This window comes from Salvelinus namaycush, chromosome 39, assembly GCF_016432855.1.
Source record: "Salvelinus namaycush isolate Seneca chromosome 39, SaNama_1.0, whole genome shotgun sequence".
NCBI lineage: Eukaryota > Metazoa > Chordata > Actinopteri > Salmoniformes > Salmonidae > Salvelinus > Salvelinus namaycush.
The window spans coordinates 13,630,837-13,643,247 of NC_052345.1; the positions used below are offsets into that span (position 1 = coordinate 13,630,837).

Sequence of the window (12,411 nt, forward strand, 5' to 3'; positions counted from 1 at the left end):
AGATATACTACATCCATAACTAGTGGTTTCCTCATTAGCAGGGAGGAGTTTCTACAACCAGATACACCACATCCATAACTAGTGGTTTCCTCATTACCAGATATACTACATCCATAACTAGTGGTTTCCTCATTAGCAGGGAGGAGTTACTACAACCAGATACACCACATCCATAACTAGTGGTTTCCTCATTACCAGATACACTACATCCATAACTAGTGGTTTCCTCATTAGCAGGGAGGAGTTTCTACAACCAGATACACCACATCCATAACTAGTGGTTTCCTCATTAGCAGGGAGGAGTTACTACAACCAGATACACCACATCCATAACTAGTGGTTTCCTCATTACCAGATACACTACATCCATAACTAGTGGTTTCCTCATTAGCAGGGAGGAGTTTCTATAACCAAATTGCATTTGCATCGCCCTCGTGCCGCAATTTTAGGAAACACAGAAAGGGGCTTATATTGGAGACCAAAAGTCGTCTGGCACAGTGCTTAGAGTTTCAACAACATGAATAACTTATTTCTAGCCTACAATCACCGATGTTACTACTAAAATATGACTATTCTTGCTCATTTTAAGACAATTGTAACATTCATTACAGACTTCAATTGTTGTACAACATCATGGCTACGCTGTTGGCATCCCCTTTACAGTGGATTTCCACTGTTGTGGGCCTTGAACCATTTGTCTGACTTTGTTGTTCACACAGGAGAGAGACGGGACTATCGTGGATCCTCTGGGGAGCCTCAACAACCTCATGATGCGGAAGAGGCAGAGAAGAGTCCCTCCAGACCAGAACACCTCAAGAAACACCTGCAGAGATCCACATGGAAGAGAACTCACTGCTGCTCTGACTGTGGGAAGAGATTCACCTCATCAGGCATTAAAATTCATCAGAGAATCCACACAGGAGAGAAACCTTACAGCTGTGATCAATGTGGGAAGAGTTTTACTACATCTGGCTCTCTGACAGTGCACCAGAGAATACACACAGGAGAGAAACCTTATAGCTGTGGTCAATGTGGGAAGAGGTTTACTCAGTCTACCAGCCTGATATCGCACCAGAGAATACACACAGGAGAGAAACCTTTTAGCTGTGATCAATGTGGGAAGAGTTTTACTACATCTGGCTCTCTGACTTTACACCAGAGAATACACACAGGGGAGAAATCTTATAGCTGTGATCAATGTGGGAAAAGTTTTATTCAATCTAGTTATCTGACAATGCACCAGAGAATACACACAGGAGAGAGACCTTACAGCTGTGGTCAATGTGGGAAGAGTTTTTGTCAATCTAGAGATCTGACAGTGCACCAGAGAGCACACACAGGAGAGAAACCTTATAGCTGTGGTCAATGTGGGAAGAGTTTTATTACATCTAGCATTCTGACTCGACACCAGAGAACACACACAGGAGAGAAACCTTATAGCTGTGGTCAATGTGGGAAGAGTTTTATTACATCTAGCATTCTGACTCAACACCAGAGAACACACACAGGAGAGAAATCTTATAGCTGTGGTCAATGTGGGAAGAGTTTTGTTCGATCTGGCCATCTGACAATACACCAGAGAACACACACAGGAGAAAAACCTTATAGCTGTGGTCAATGTGGGAAGAGTTTTGTTCGATCTGACTATCTGACATTACACCAGAGAACACACACAGGAGAGAAATCTCATAGCTGTGATCAGAGATAAAAGATCTCTGATCAAATATCAGAAAATGTATACATGAAGGAGTTGTTTCATGTTATTAATGTCACAATGTAGAAGCCTAAACGTCCCCTGTTCTATGGATTTCAGAATGATATATATATATATTAGCCTCGGGAGGGGGGGGGGGGGGGGGAATGGAAGAGTACTATTTATGTGATTTAACAAAAAGTGACTAACAAAAAAAGAGTTGTCCTCTAACCAGGGATGTACACATTGTTCTCAGATTCCGTGTGGTTTTTGAGCTGTTAGTTTTAACAGGACGTGCAACCTCATCTCCCTCCTCTCGGCACAATTGTTTTCAACATGATATCGTTGAGTGATGACAAATGAGTGTTGTGTTTAGCGACCCCTAAATTTAAATGCATCACTCCAAAATGTAGCTGACTGTCTTCTGCAGGTTGTCCTCTAACCAGTGAGGTAAAATATATCTCCCATTTCCATATGTTTTTTTTAGTTGTGTTAGTTTCAACAGCAAGTACAACCTGATTTCCCCCCTAATCGATATCAGTGATTTATTGCTACTTGTCAAAACAACAGCGTTTTTGGTGCTTGTGTCCGTGGTGAGGACCTCTTGGTTTCTGATTGTCTCAAGGTTGGGCAGTCAAAAAGATTTGTGTTTTGTGTTTAGCCAGTGTGTTCCATGGATCACACATTATTTTGACTTTCCGTATTGGAGATGAGTTTTGTTTGGGCTCGTAACAAGGGGACGAGAGTTCTAGAAGCTAGTGAGTTTTTGGAAGACGACATGTAGGGAGAACTGATTAAAATAAAATATTCACTTTCTTTTTTCTTGTTTTTAATTGTTGACAGCCAGTAGACACCATGTTTATATTGTAGTTGATTATAATGTGAAATGGAAGTTGTTTTCTGTTGGTGGTGAGCATTCTCTTAAGGTGTTAGTCTTTGTTTTTTCCATTTATGTTTTGAGGTTGGACTTTAGCTCGTATAGCTCGTTAGCACGTATAGCTCGTTAGCACGTATAGCTCGTTAGCACGTATAGCTCGTTAGCACGTATAGCTCGTTAGCACGTATAGCTCGTTAGCACGTATAGCTCGTTAGCACGTATAGCTCGTTAGCACGTATAGCTCGTTAGCACATATAGCTCGTCAGCAATAAGGACGCACTGATTGGTGTCACCTCGTTAGTCAGAATGTGTTACACCTGTGCTGGCTTGTCCATCTCGTTAGTGGGAAGGTGTTTCAGGTTCTATTTAAGAGTGTCTGGCCCAGTGCTCCAGTTGTCTTGATAGATGTGGAATGTCAACACCTTTAGTTGATCCACTTTTTTGGTTTACTTCCTGTCTTTAAGTTTGTGGGTTTTTCTTTTGTTTGCCTCTTCTTGGGCAGATTTAGTGGGTCTCATGGTGGCTTGTCTTTTATGTCCCAGTTGTTGTTACAAGTCAACTTTCAGTGGACATTGAGAGCAAAACTGCAACATTATGTTATAATACTTTTATTGCATCAAATGGTTGTTTTATGCAACAGAATAGAGGGTTCTTAGAACTATTGTGTCTGTGTGTTCTACTGAGGATGGGCCTCTGTGAGAAAACACTGACAGGAGATTTACAATGTCTTTTGGGTGATAAAACCTAAAGAGACCGCATTCCAGAGCATGAGTTAATGTTTCTGTTCTATATGGTACCAGGGAGAGATGACCTCAGGGCCAGCTCCTCGTCTCTACACAAAGAGTACTGTTTTTACATGAGATACTGTCTGCTGTGAATTATAAGTATCTTTCATACAAATCTTAACCTTGTGACCCGTTCTATACATCTGTTGTTCGTCATGTAGGTTGAAAGGGGTGTATCTTGGCTGTAAAAGACCTTTGTACTTTTGTCTCGTGGCTCTCAACAAATCATCTGGGGGTTATTTGTCGACTAGCCATCATTATCGTAGAGCACTCAATTGATTCACTTTATATGTGCGTTGTCTTGACCTGCTCCCTTATTAATAAGTGAATAAAGATTTAGTTTAAGAATAACTCTGACTTGTGTGATAAGTTTGTCTCATTTGATATTAAAGAAATTAACTACATTTGGCGATGGGGATGTGACTTCATTGGGTGACGCTCCTGACGACCTGGGTAAATGGTACACGAGGGATCCCTCTAACTTGGGATCTCAGGAGACCACACTTCGGGAACGGAGCAGATGGACCCACCTTTGATCTGTGAGGCAGCGAGCCGAGTGGATACCACATCTCAAACGTAGTTTAAAAAAAAGAAAAAGGTGAGTGAAACAAGCAGAGTTAAAAAAAAATCCTCGTAGGCTTTGAGTGAGTATTCTTGTGTGAGGGGGGCATCTTGGAGGCGTAAACAGGGCCGAGGCAATAGGCTCTGAGTGTGTATTCCTGAGTGAGGGGTGAGGGGACACCTTGGAGGTGTGAAGAGGGCCGAGCCAGCTATCTATGTGAACTGGATGCAAACTAGAATCTGTGTTTACTAGTTAAGACCATGTATGATATAGTATAAGCTAGTAAGGTGCACCTGTAATTATTCCCAGTATGAGAGGAGTTGCTAGATTTATTAATTAAACCTAGGAAGTTAGAGTGAAACAAGGTGGCTGATTAGCTGTTGATGTTGAAGCGTCCCGTCCACTAGATTATAAGTCACAGTGGCAGAATCACCTGAATGACGCACATCGCCATCTGCTGACTGGAGTTGGTATCGCAGTTGAGAAAATACTTTCAGACAAAAAGCTAAATAGCGACTGCCTCTAAAAACCAACGACTCCCTTTGAAAACGGGCGATGCGGCATCATTTATTATAGTGTAAAAATGTACTACAAAGTGCAGATAAACAGAATAACTTTGGTCATACCCACTCAGCACGTGACGTCGAATTATGGGCGAAATCAGGTCTCTGTTGTGGCCTCTATTTTGCCCTAAAATAGTCATCCCTAATTGGGTTGTGTATAACTATGTAAATGTCTATCGGACAAGGTAACTTTTATCAATATACACTTTAAAAACTAAAGTTTCTTGGAGTATCCTTTAGGGGTTCTTCAAATTGAAACTGTGGGGGAACCCCTAAAAGTTATTCAAAGAACCGTTTGTGGGAACCCCTATAAGTTCATTGAAGAAAACCTTTTGGGGTTAATTTTTTAAACTCCCTGTCCACCCTCCCTCCATTATAAAAACATATTTTAATAATAACAATATTGACAATATTGATTTAAATAATTAATTGTTTATTTAGTGGCACCACAAATGTGAATTAATATTTGCAAAACAATTTACCAAACAAAACACATTACAAAATTGCAACATTTCTGCAGACATGTCAGACCATAATAAATAATACATTTACTTTGTATAGTGCTTTTCATGACATTTAAAATATATAAAATAATGATGTACAATAAAAACAACATACATTAAAAATGAATCATAGGTAAACTAACAATATTGTAGACTTGATGCTAAATACAGATTTTTAAGCTTTAGTGTGTATATCGTATCCACTTAGTTATGTTAGGAAGTTTGCCATCTTTATGACCGGCCCTGGTAACTTCACCCCAACTTCTCTTATCCCCAGAACACAGTAACTTAACAACATAAGTGTTTTTCTGACATTTTGGGGAAATTTAAGGGAAAATAAAAAATACAGCCCTAGCAGAGCCCCCAGTCCCATGGGGATGTCCTCGAGGGCGTGGATGTTCTCCCCATCAGCTGTAGTTTTATATAAGCATGCACACCTATGTTTATGAAGAAACAGATGATTGGTGCATAGGCATACCTTGTCATGGACATAAAGGCCACTCGGGTCCTCATTGAAGAGGTAGAACAGAATCGCTGCTGTGGTCTCGAGTATGTCGTGGAAAATCGTCTCAGAAATATAACACTCTTACAAGAACTTGTCAATTCAACATATGCTTTTAATATAATGTATCACAAGCCGTGTCAGTCCGCGGAAAGACCAACTTCCATAAGCACTGGCTCTGTTCTTATACACACACAGCACATGAGTTCATTACATACTTTAATTAAATTACTTCTCCTAGGTCATGTGCCACTATTATCCTTCATTTCAGGCTTCCTGCTTGTTTACGCCCAATAACGCCTGTATCCGCTCTTGATTAGATTATAATGGTGGCAGGACCCTCTTGTCTCCTAAAATTAATATATGTCTATCTTACCCTAAGCACTTATGGCCTTTACCCTAAGCACTTATGGCCTTTCCTCTCTATTTAATCTTCATAATGGTGTCCTGCTCTTTCCATAAATGCACTTTAAAGCACGTATGACTTCGGCCATTTTACTATCTGTTTTATCTTTGGTTTCCTGTTTTTACCAGAATGGCAAATGCACTCACTTGTTGCCTTCTCCTTCTATATTCTAATGTACACCTCTATGTCTGTCCCTAAATGTATCATTCACTCCCACAAGTCCTAGTAAAGTAAAGCAATGCTCTTACTACACTTGCTAATTTTATTACAAAATACATTAGAGAAAGGGAAGGAATAAGAGCAAATACCTCTTCTGTATTGTCCTTCAGGGACTGTCAAAATAGCAGGATGATGTCCTCACCCCTGCCTCACCTCTCGACCTCTGATAGTCCTTGAATTATCTTTTTGTCTATATCCATTCCATGGACTTGATTCATTTATGAGAAGGTCTGAAAAGATCATTTGCACATATTTGTATGCTAATAGATGTCAGTTTGTATTGACTGCTATGTAGGTTAAATGTACACTTCAAATGCAGCTGTCCTACAACATATCTGTACCTTCTTCTTGATCCCAATTGCATTGTGTCCATGTTCTGTCCTATACGAATTTGAACAGAAGAGAAAATGTGTCAAAGAATAGTCTTACAAGCATTAAAACATATATATATATTAAATAAATATTGAAAAATAAATGGCATCGACATACAATTGAATGCAAAATAGAAGAACATATTGGAGAAAGCACTAGCCAATACAGTACTGCCATACAGGCCGAACATCACATTTCAAGATATCTTTGTACACAAATTGTTCAATATTTTATCAGGCTGACTTGAAAGATTATACGCAACATTTTGCTGCGTGGCAATACTTGTGTTTGGATTCTGAAGGGAATTTATACAAAAGAGGTAGTCTGGACACTGTATTAATACCATTATGCATTTGAATCCCATCTACAGCTACCATCTAAGATATTAATTTCCCTCCACAAGGGGGCGTACATGTAACGTTTCCAAAATGGGATAGTATTGTACAGGTAACGTCTCCAAAATGAGATAGTATTGTCCATGTAACGTTTCCAAAATGGGATAGTATTGTACATGTAACGTTTCCAAAATGGGATAGTATTGTCCATGTAACGTTTCCAAAATGGGATAGTATTGTACAGGTAACGTCTCCAAAATGAGATAGTATTGTCCATGTAACGTTTCCAAAATGGGATAGTATTGTACATGTAACATTTCCAAAATGGGATAGTATTGTCCATGCAACGTTATGCCTCCTTGTGAGTTAATAGTATTGCATGCTGTAGCAGGCTATATAAAGAGGAAGACCTCCATTGACGATTCAGTTCGTTGTAACATCTCGTCTGGACAGGTCACCGTCGTTAGTTAGTTAACGTTAGCTAGTTATTATCTAGTAGCATTAGTAGTAGCATTTAGCATTATCTAGAGCATTATCACAAAAGTGAGAACTGCTCTAGATAGGAGACTTACGTTAATGAGTGTAAAGCCATGTTGGCTTTATGGAAACGATATACAATATATAGGAAAGAATATAGTTCAGGGAAATGATCCAAACCTAGTTCTGCCTAGTTAGGACATAACGTTATCTAGCTAGATAACGGTCCTGTACTGTAGCTCATACAACGCCGAAGGTCAAACCCGGCTTTCTAATATTTGCGGTAATTAGCTATAGTAACGTTATGGAAGGTAATTCACAGAAAACCATCATTGTCTTCGTTATTCATTAGTATGTTATATTAGTATATAAATTATTTAGAGACATATTCAGAGCCAAACATCAACCCAACTTAACCTTTTTAACTGTTGTCGCATCCAAACTTGTCTCCATCGTTTTCAGTTGTAATTGCGAAGCTCCCGGAAGAAGTCCAGCAACAACGGAGGTTCCTCGATGAACCTACCTTCTAACAAGTTCTTTGAAGAACCTTTTGGGGGTGTTTTTCATTGACCAAGAACCCTACGGTTCTTAGGGGATCTGAGAACAACTCCAGTTGAACCCTTCATTTTTAGAGTGTAGTCGGCTCTATTTACTCTCAGATTCAAACATGCTGATTAGCATCAACGATCAAGTCAGCTGCTGCTGCTCCAATACAGTATGAGGTGAGACGGAAAACTGATGTTGAACCAGGCAGTCAGCTGCTGCTGCTCCAATACAGTATGAGGTGAGACGGTGAACTAATGTTGAACTGGGCAGTCAGCTGCTGCTCCAATACAGTATGGTGTGAGACGGTGAACTGGGCAGTCAGCTGCTGCTGCTCCAATACAGTGTGAGGTGAGACGGTGAACTGATGTTGAACCGGGCAGTCAGCTGCTGCTGCTCCAATACAGTATGAAGTGAGATGGTGAACTGACGTTGAACTGGGCAGTCAGCTGCTGCTCCAATACAGTATGAGGTGAGACGGTGAACTGGGCAGTCAGCTGCTGCTGCTCCAATACAGTGTGAGGTGAGACGGTGAACTGATGTTGAACTGGGCAGTCAGCTGCTGCTCCAATACAGTATGAGGTGAGACGGTGAACTGGGCAGTCAGCTGCTGCTGCTCCAATACAGTATGAGGTGAGACGGTGAACTGGGCAGTCAGCTGCTGCTGCTCCAATACAGTATGAGGTGAGACGGTGAACTGATGTTGAACTGGGCAGTCAGCTGCTGCTGCTCCAATACAGTATGAGGTGAGACGGTGAACTGAAGTAGAACTGGGCAGTCAGCTGCTGCTGCTCCAATACAGTATGAGGGGAGACGGTAAACTGATGTTGAACTGGGCAGTCAGTCATTCATTCTGTACTATGAGTCTGGTCTATCATTGTTGGTATTGAAAAAGCCTATTGCACATTGTGGTGGAAATTCTAACCAATAAGAAGAGACTTTGACATTCAAACAATCAACCTTTATTTGATAAGAATTGCAATAATGTAGCTGGTCAGCCCTACACTCTGAGGTGGAAGGCCGAGAGCTGGATGACACAAGGAGTTCAGAAGCCTTATATAGTCAAACTATCTTGTGCATATAGAAAACACGTGATCTTGGTATGTGTCCGTGTGTGGAGAACGAGACACAAACTAACTGTGAATTGGTCGTCTCGTTCTGTAGCAACAGCTAGTTATTCTAGTTTTCCAGTGAGGTGTCAAAACAACAGGAAGTCACTCAAGACACAGTTCCTCTGAAGTAGATCAACGGTTCCCTGAATTGGTCCGAGCGCCTTTGGCCTGTCTGTCGAGAGGGTGTGTGGTTGCAGACCCACACAAACATACACATAAACTACTCAACCTTAAAGAGAACCTTCAACACATTAGAAGTCATATAAACTTAAAGAGGTTAACATAGATTTTTCCCAAACAACATTGCACAGAGATAAATCAGATCCAGCCTGAACTGTGTGATGTTGTAGTTTCTCTAGATATAAATCAGATCCAGACTGAACTGTGTGATGTAGTAGAGAGTTGTAGTTTCTCTAGAGATAAATCAGACCCAGACTGAACTGTGTGATGTAGTAGGGAGTTGTAGTTTCTCTAGAGATAAATCAGACCCAGCCTGAACTGTGTGATGTAGTAGAGTTGTAGTTTCCAACAGGCCAATATTATACATAATTTAGCACATAAAATGTAATTAACTACAATGACCATAATCCATTGCGTGCCTACTTGTCTTGTCTGTGTTTCTTTTACACCTGCCATGTAAAAGAGACGGAAGAATGCGCAATGGTCAATGCTATCTGGAATCGTTGGGCCATCCCCACCCTAAACCCTAACCTTAACCACTACCTTAACCATTTTAAATGTCAACTTCAACGGGCTAGGGACGTCCCAAGGATGTATCTCTACCTGGAAATACATGATCTAAGTGATTGATCGATGGTATTCAGCAGTCATAAAGCCTTATTTACTTTAATGAACTACTAAAATAGTGATTTTGCCAGACAGCAGCTCTACACTTTATTGACTGACTGATCCATTCATCCTTCCATCCCTCCTCAGCCTTCCTCTCCTCTGAAGACCCAGTGAGGGTGGAGCTCAGTCAGAGAGCTGTTGAGGGACTGGTTAGGAAGAACACTTCTACAGCCAGAGAGGTGAGAGGTCACAAATGGTTTAGATGGTAAATATTTATGTCCCATTTTTTATTTAACCAGGTAGGCCAATTGAGAACAAGTTCTCATTTAGTTCTCAGTGCGACACAAACAACAACACAGAGTTACACGTAAACAAACGTACAGTCAATAACACAAAAGAAAAATTGAAAAATCTATGTAGTGTGCACAAATATAGAAGAGTAGGGAGGTAATAAATAGGCCCTGGAGGCGAAAATAATTACAATTTAGCATGAATACTGGAGTGATAGATGTGCAGATGATGACGTGCAAGTAGAGATACTGGGGTGCAAAAGAGCAAGTAATAACATGGGGATGAGGTTGTCGGGTGTGCTATTTACAGATTGGCTGTGTACAGGTACAGGGGTGTATCACGTAAGCAAAAGGGAATATGTTCCATCATCTATGTTTATTTACATTAGTGCAAATTGTTCACTGATATGGGTGTAATTTCTCACGCCTTTTGGCTGTATGAAAGTTAATTTCCCCTCAGGCACACACATTTGTTCTTCGATATTATGAAGGTCATTTGTGTCAAATGTACTTTTCCCCACTCATTCTACCCCATCTCTTTACATTGCTTATGCATATTCAGTGGCCAGACTCAAATTCCGAACACAATGCCCATCCTGGCAGATCTAAACCTAATGCAGCACATTGTGACTTTTGTGCATCCAGACCTAATGCAGCTTGGAGTGATCAGATGACAGATGTCACATTTAGGTGCCAGGTGTAACTGAGGCTGTAGATGCTCCATATCCATTACTTTGAGTGTTTTATATAATATGACTAAATGTGTTTCTGTGTTGCCGGGGCAGTCAAGAAATGGAACAGCAAGGCCACAGAACATGACATAAGCAGAGCTGTGGGAGACAACCTCAAGCCCCTGGTATAGCCAGGGGTGGTGTTTACCACTCCACCATGCCTTCAGCAGGCTGGAAATGTGGGATTGATACTGTTTTTCATACTAAGATGGACCAAGAGTCTGTTGATTGGTCAGTCATTGGGTTAATTTGTTTTGCAATATGTTCAAATCAAGCTTTATTTATACAGCACATGTCAGACATGCAACACAATGGCTTCACAGGAAAAAACAATGAAAATAAACAGAAATATTTAGTACACAAACATAAGAGGATAAAAAAACACTAACAACAACTTAAAGACTAATGAGCATCCTAAGGAAATGCCATTGATTAAAATGTTAAAATTTCCAACCCAAAATATTAGCTTGTTTTTTAGGAGGGGTTCTGAAAGACACTATGGGGGTGTCCAATGAAAATTGACTAGTAACAACAACTAGGACCTAAAAGACACCCACCATGAGACCCACTAAATCTGCCCAAGAGGGAAACAAAAGAAAAACCCAAACCAAAACAAAGGTGGAGCAACTAAAGGTGTTGACTCTCCACATCTATCAAGACAACTGGAGCACTGGGCCAGACACTCTTAAAGAGAACCTGGACCAGCCCAGGTGAAACACCTTCCCACTAACGAGATGGACAAGCCAGCACAGGTGTAACAAATACTGACTAACGAGGTGACACCAATCAGTGCGTCCTTATTGCTGACGAGCTATATGTGCTAACGAGCTATACGTGCTAACGAGCTATACGTGCTAACGAGCTATACGTGCTAACGAGCTATACGTGCTAACGAGCTACACGTGCTAACGAGACGTGCTAATGAGCTATACTTGCTAACGTCCAAACATAAATAGAAAAACCAGACTGTAACACCTTCCCCCTTAAGACAACAAATATATCCTACATTTATGACTCAATTTATTAGGATTGTTAATAAAATTGATTATAGACCGATTTATTATACTGCATCCATGTGTATAGGCTGCAAGTATGTTGAAATGTTTTTTTTTTTTTTCAACTAAAACCAAACTTATATTGTACGTCGGTCATAGTCTTATTTTCAGTGACATTTTGCTAGATGGGATATCCCCAATGTCACAGTTTAAACGTGTCCAAATCAATAGTCCAAATGCAGAAACAGTTTGTGATAAATTGAAAACGTAAAATGTACAATATACACGAACATCTGCCACAATAATCATATTACTTGTATTTTTTAAAACAAGCACCTTATTAACTGCACAAGCACCAGAAACGCTGTTGTTTTGACAAGTAGCAATAAATCACTGATATCGATTAGGGGGGAAATCAGGTTGTTCGTGCTGTTGAAACTAACACAACTAAAACAATACATGGAAATGGGAGATATATTTTATCTCACTGGTTAGAGGAAGACAGTCAGCTACATTTTGGAGTGATGCATTAAAATTTAGGGGTCGCTAAACAAAAGAACACAACACTCTTTTCTCTGTATATACTCTCTTTTCCCTGATCCACCTCTACGCAGACGACACCATTCTGTATACTTCTGGCCCTTCCTTGGACACTGT

At 40.4% G+C, this 12,411-nt stretch overlaps 1 protein-coding gene across 1 annotated transcript in view; it reads left to right on the forward strand.

Moving 5' to 3' along the window:
• Nucleotides 1-847: 847 nt before the first annotated feature.
• The window catches only part of LOC120032697 (zinc finger protein 271-like), a gene marked incomplete at its 5' end in the record, with an annotated part of 80,328 nt that continues 68,764 nt past the window's right edge, over nt 848-12,411 (forward strand). The window contains one exon of the mRNA XM_038978892.1: nt 848-1,694. Coding sequence (XP_038834820.1) covers nt 848-1,694 — 847 coding nt within the window. The remainder of the gene's footprint in view (nt 1,695-12,411) is intronic.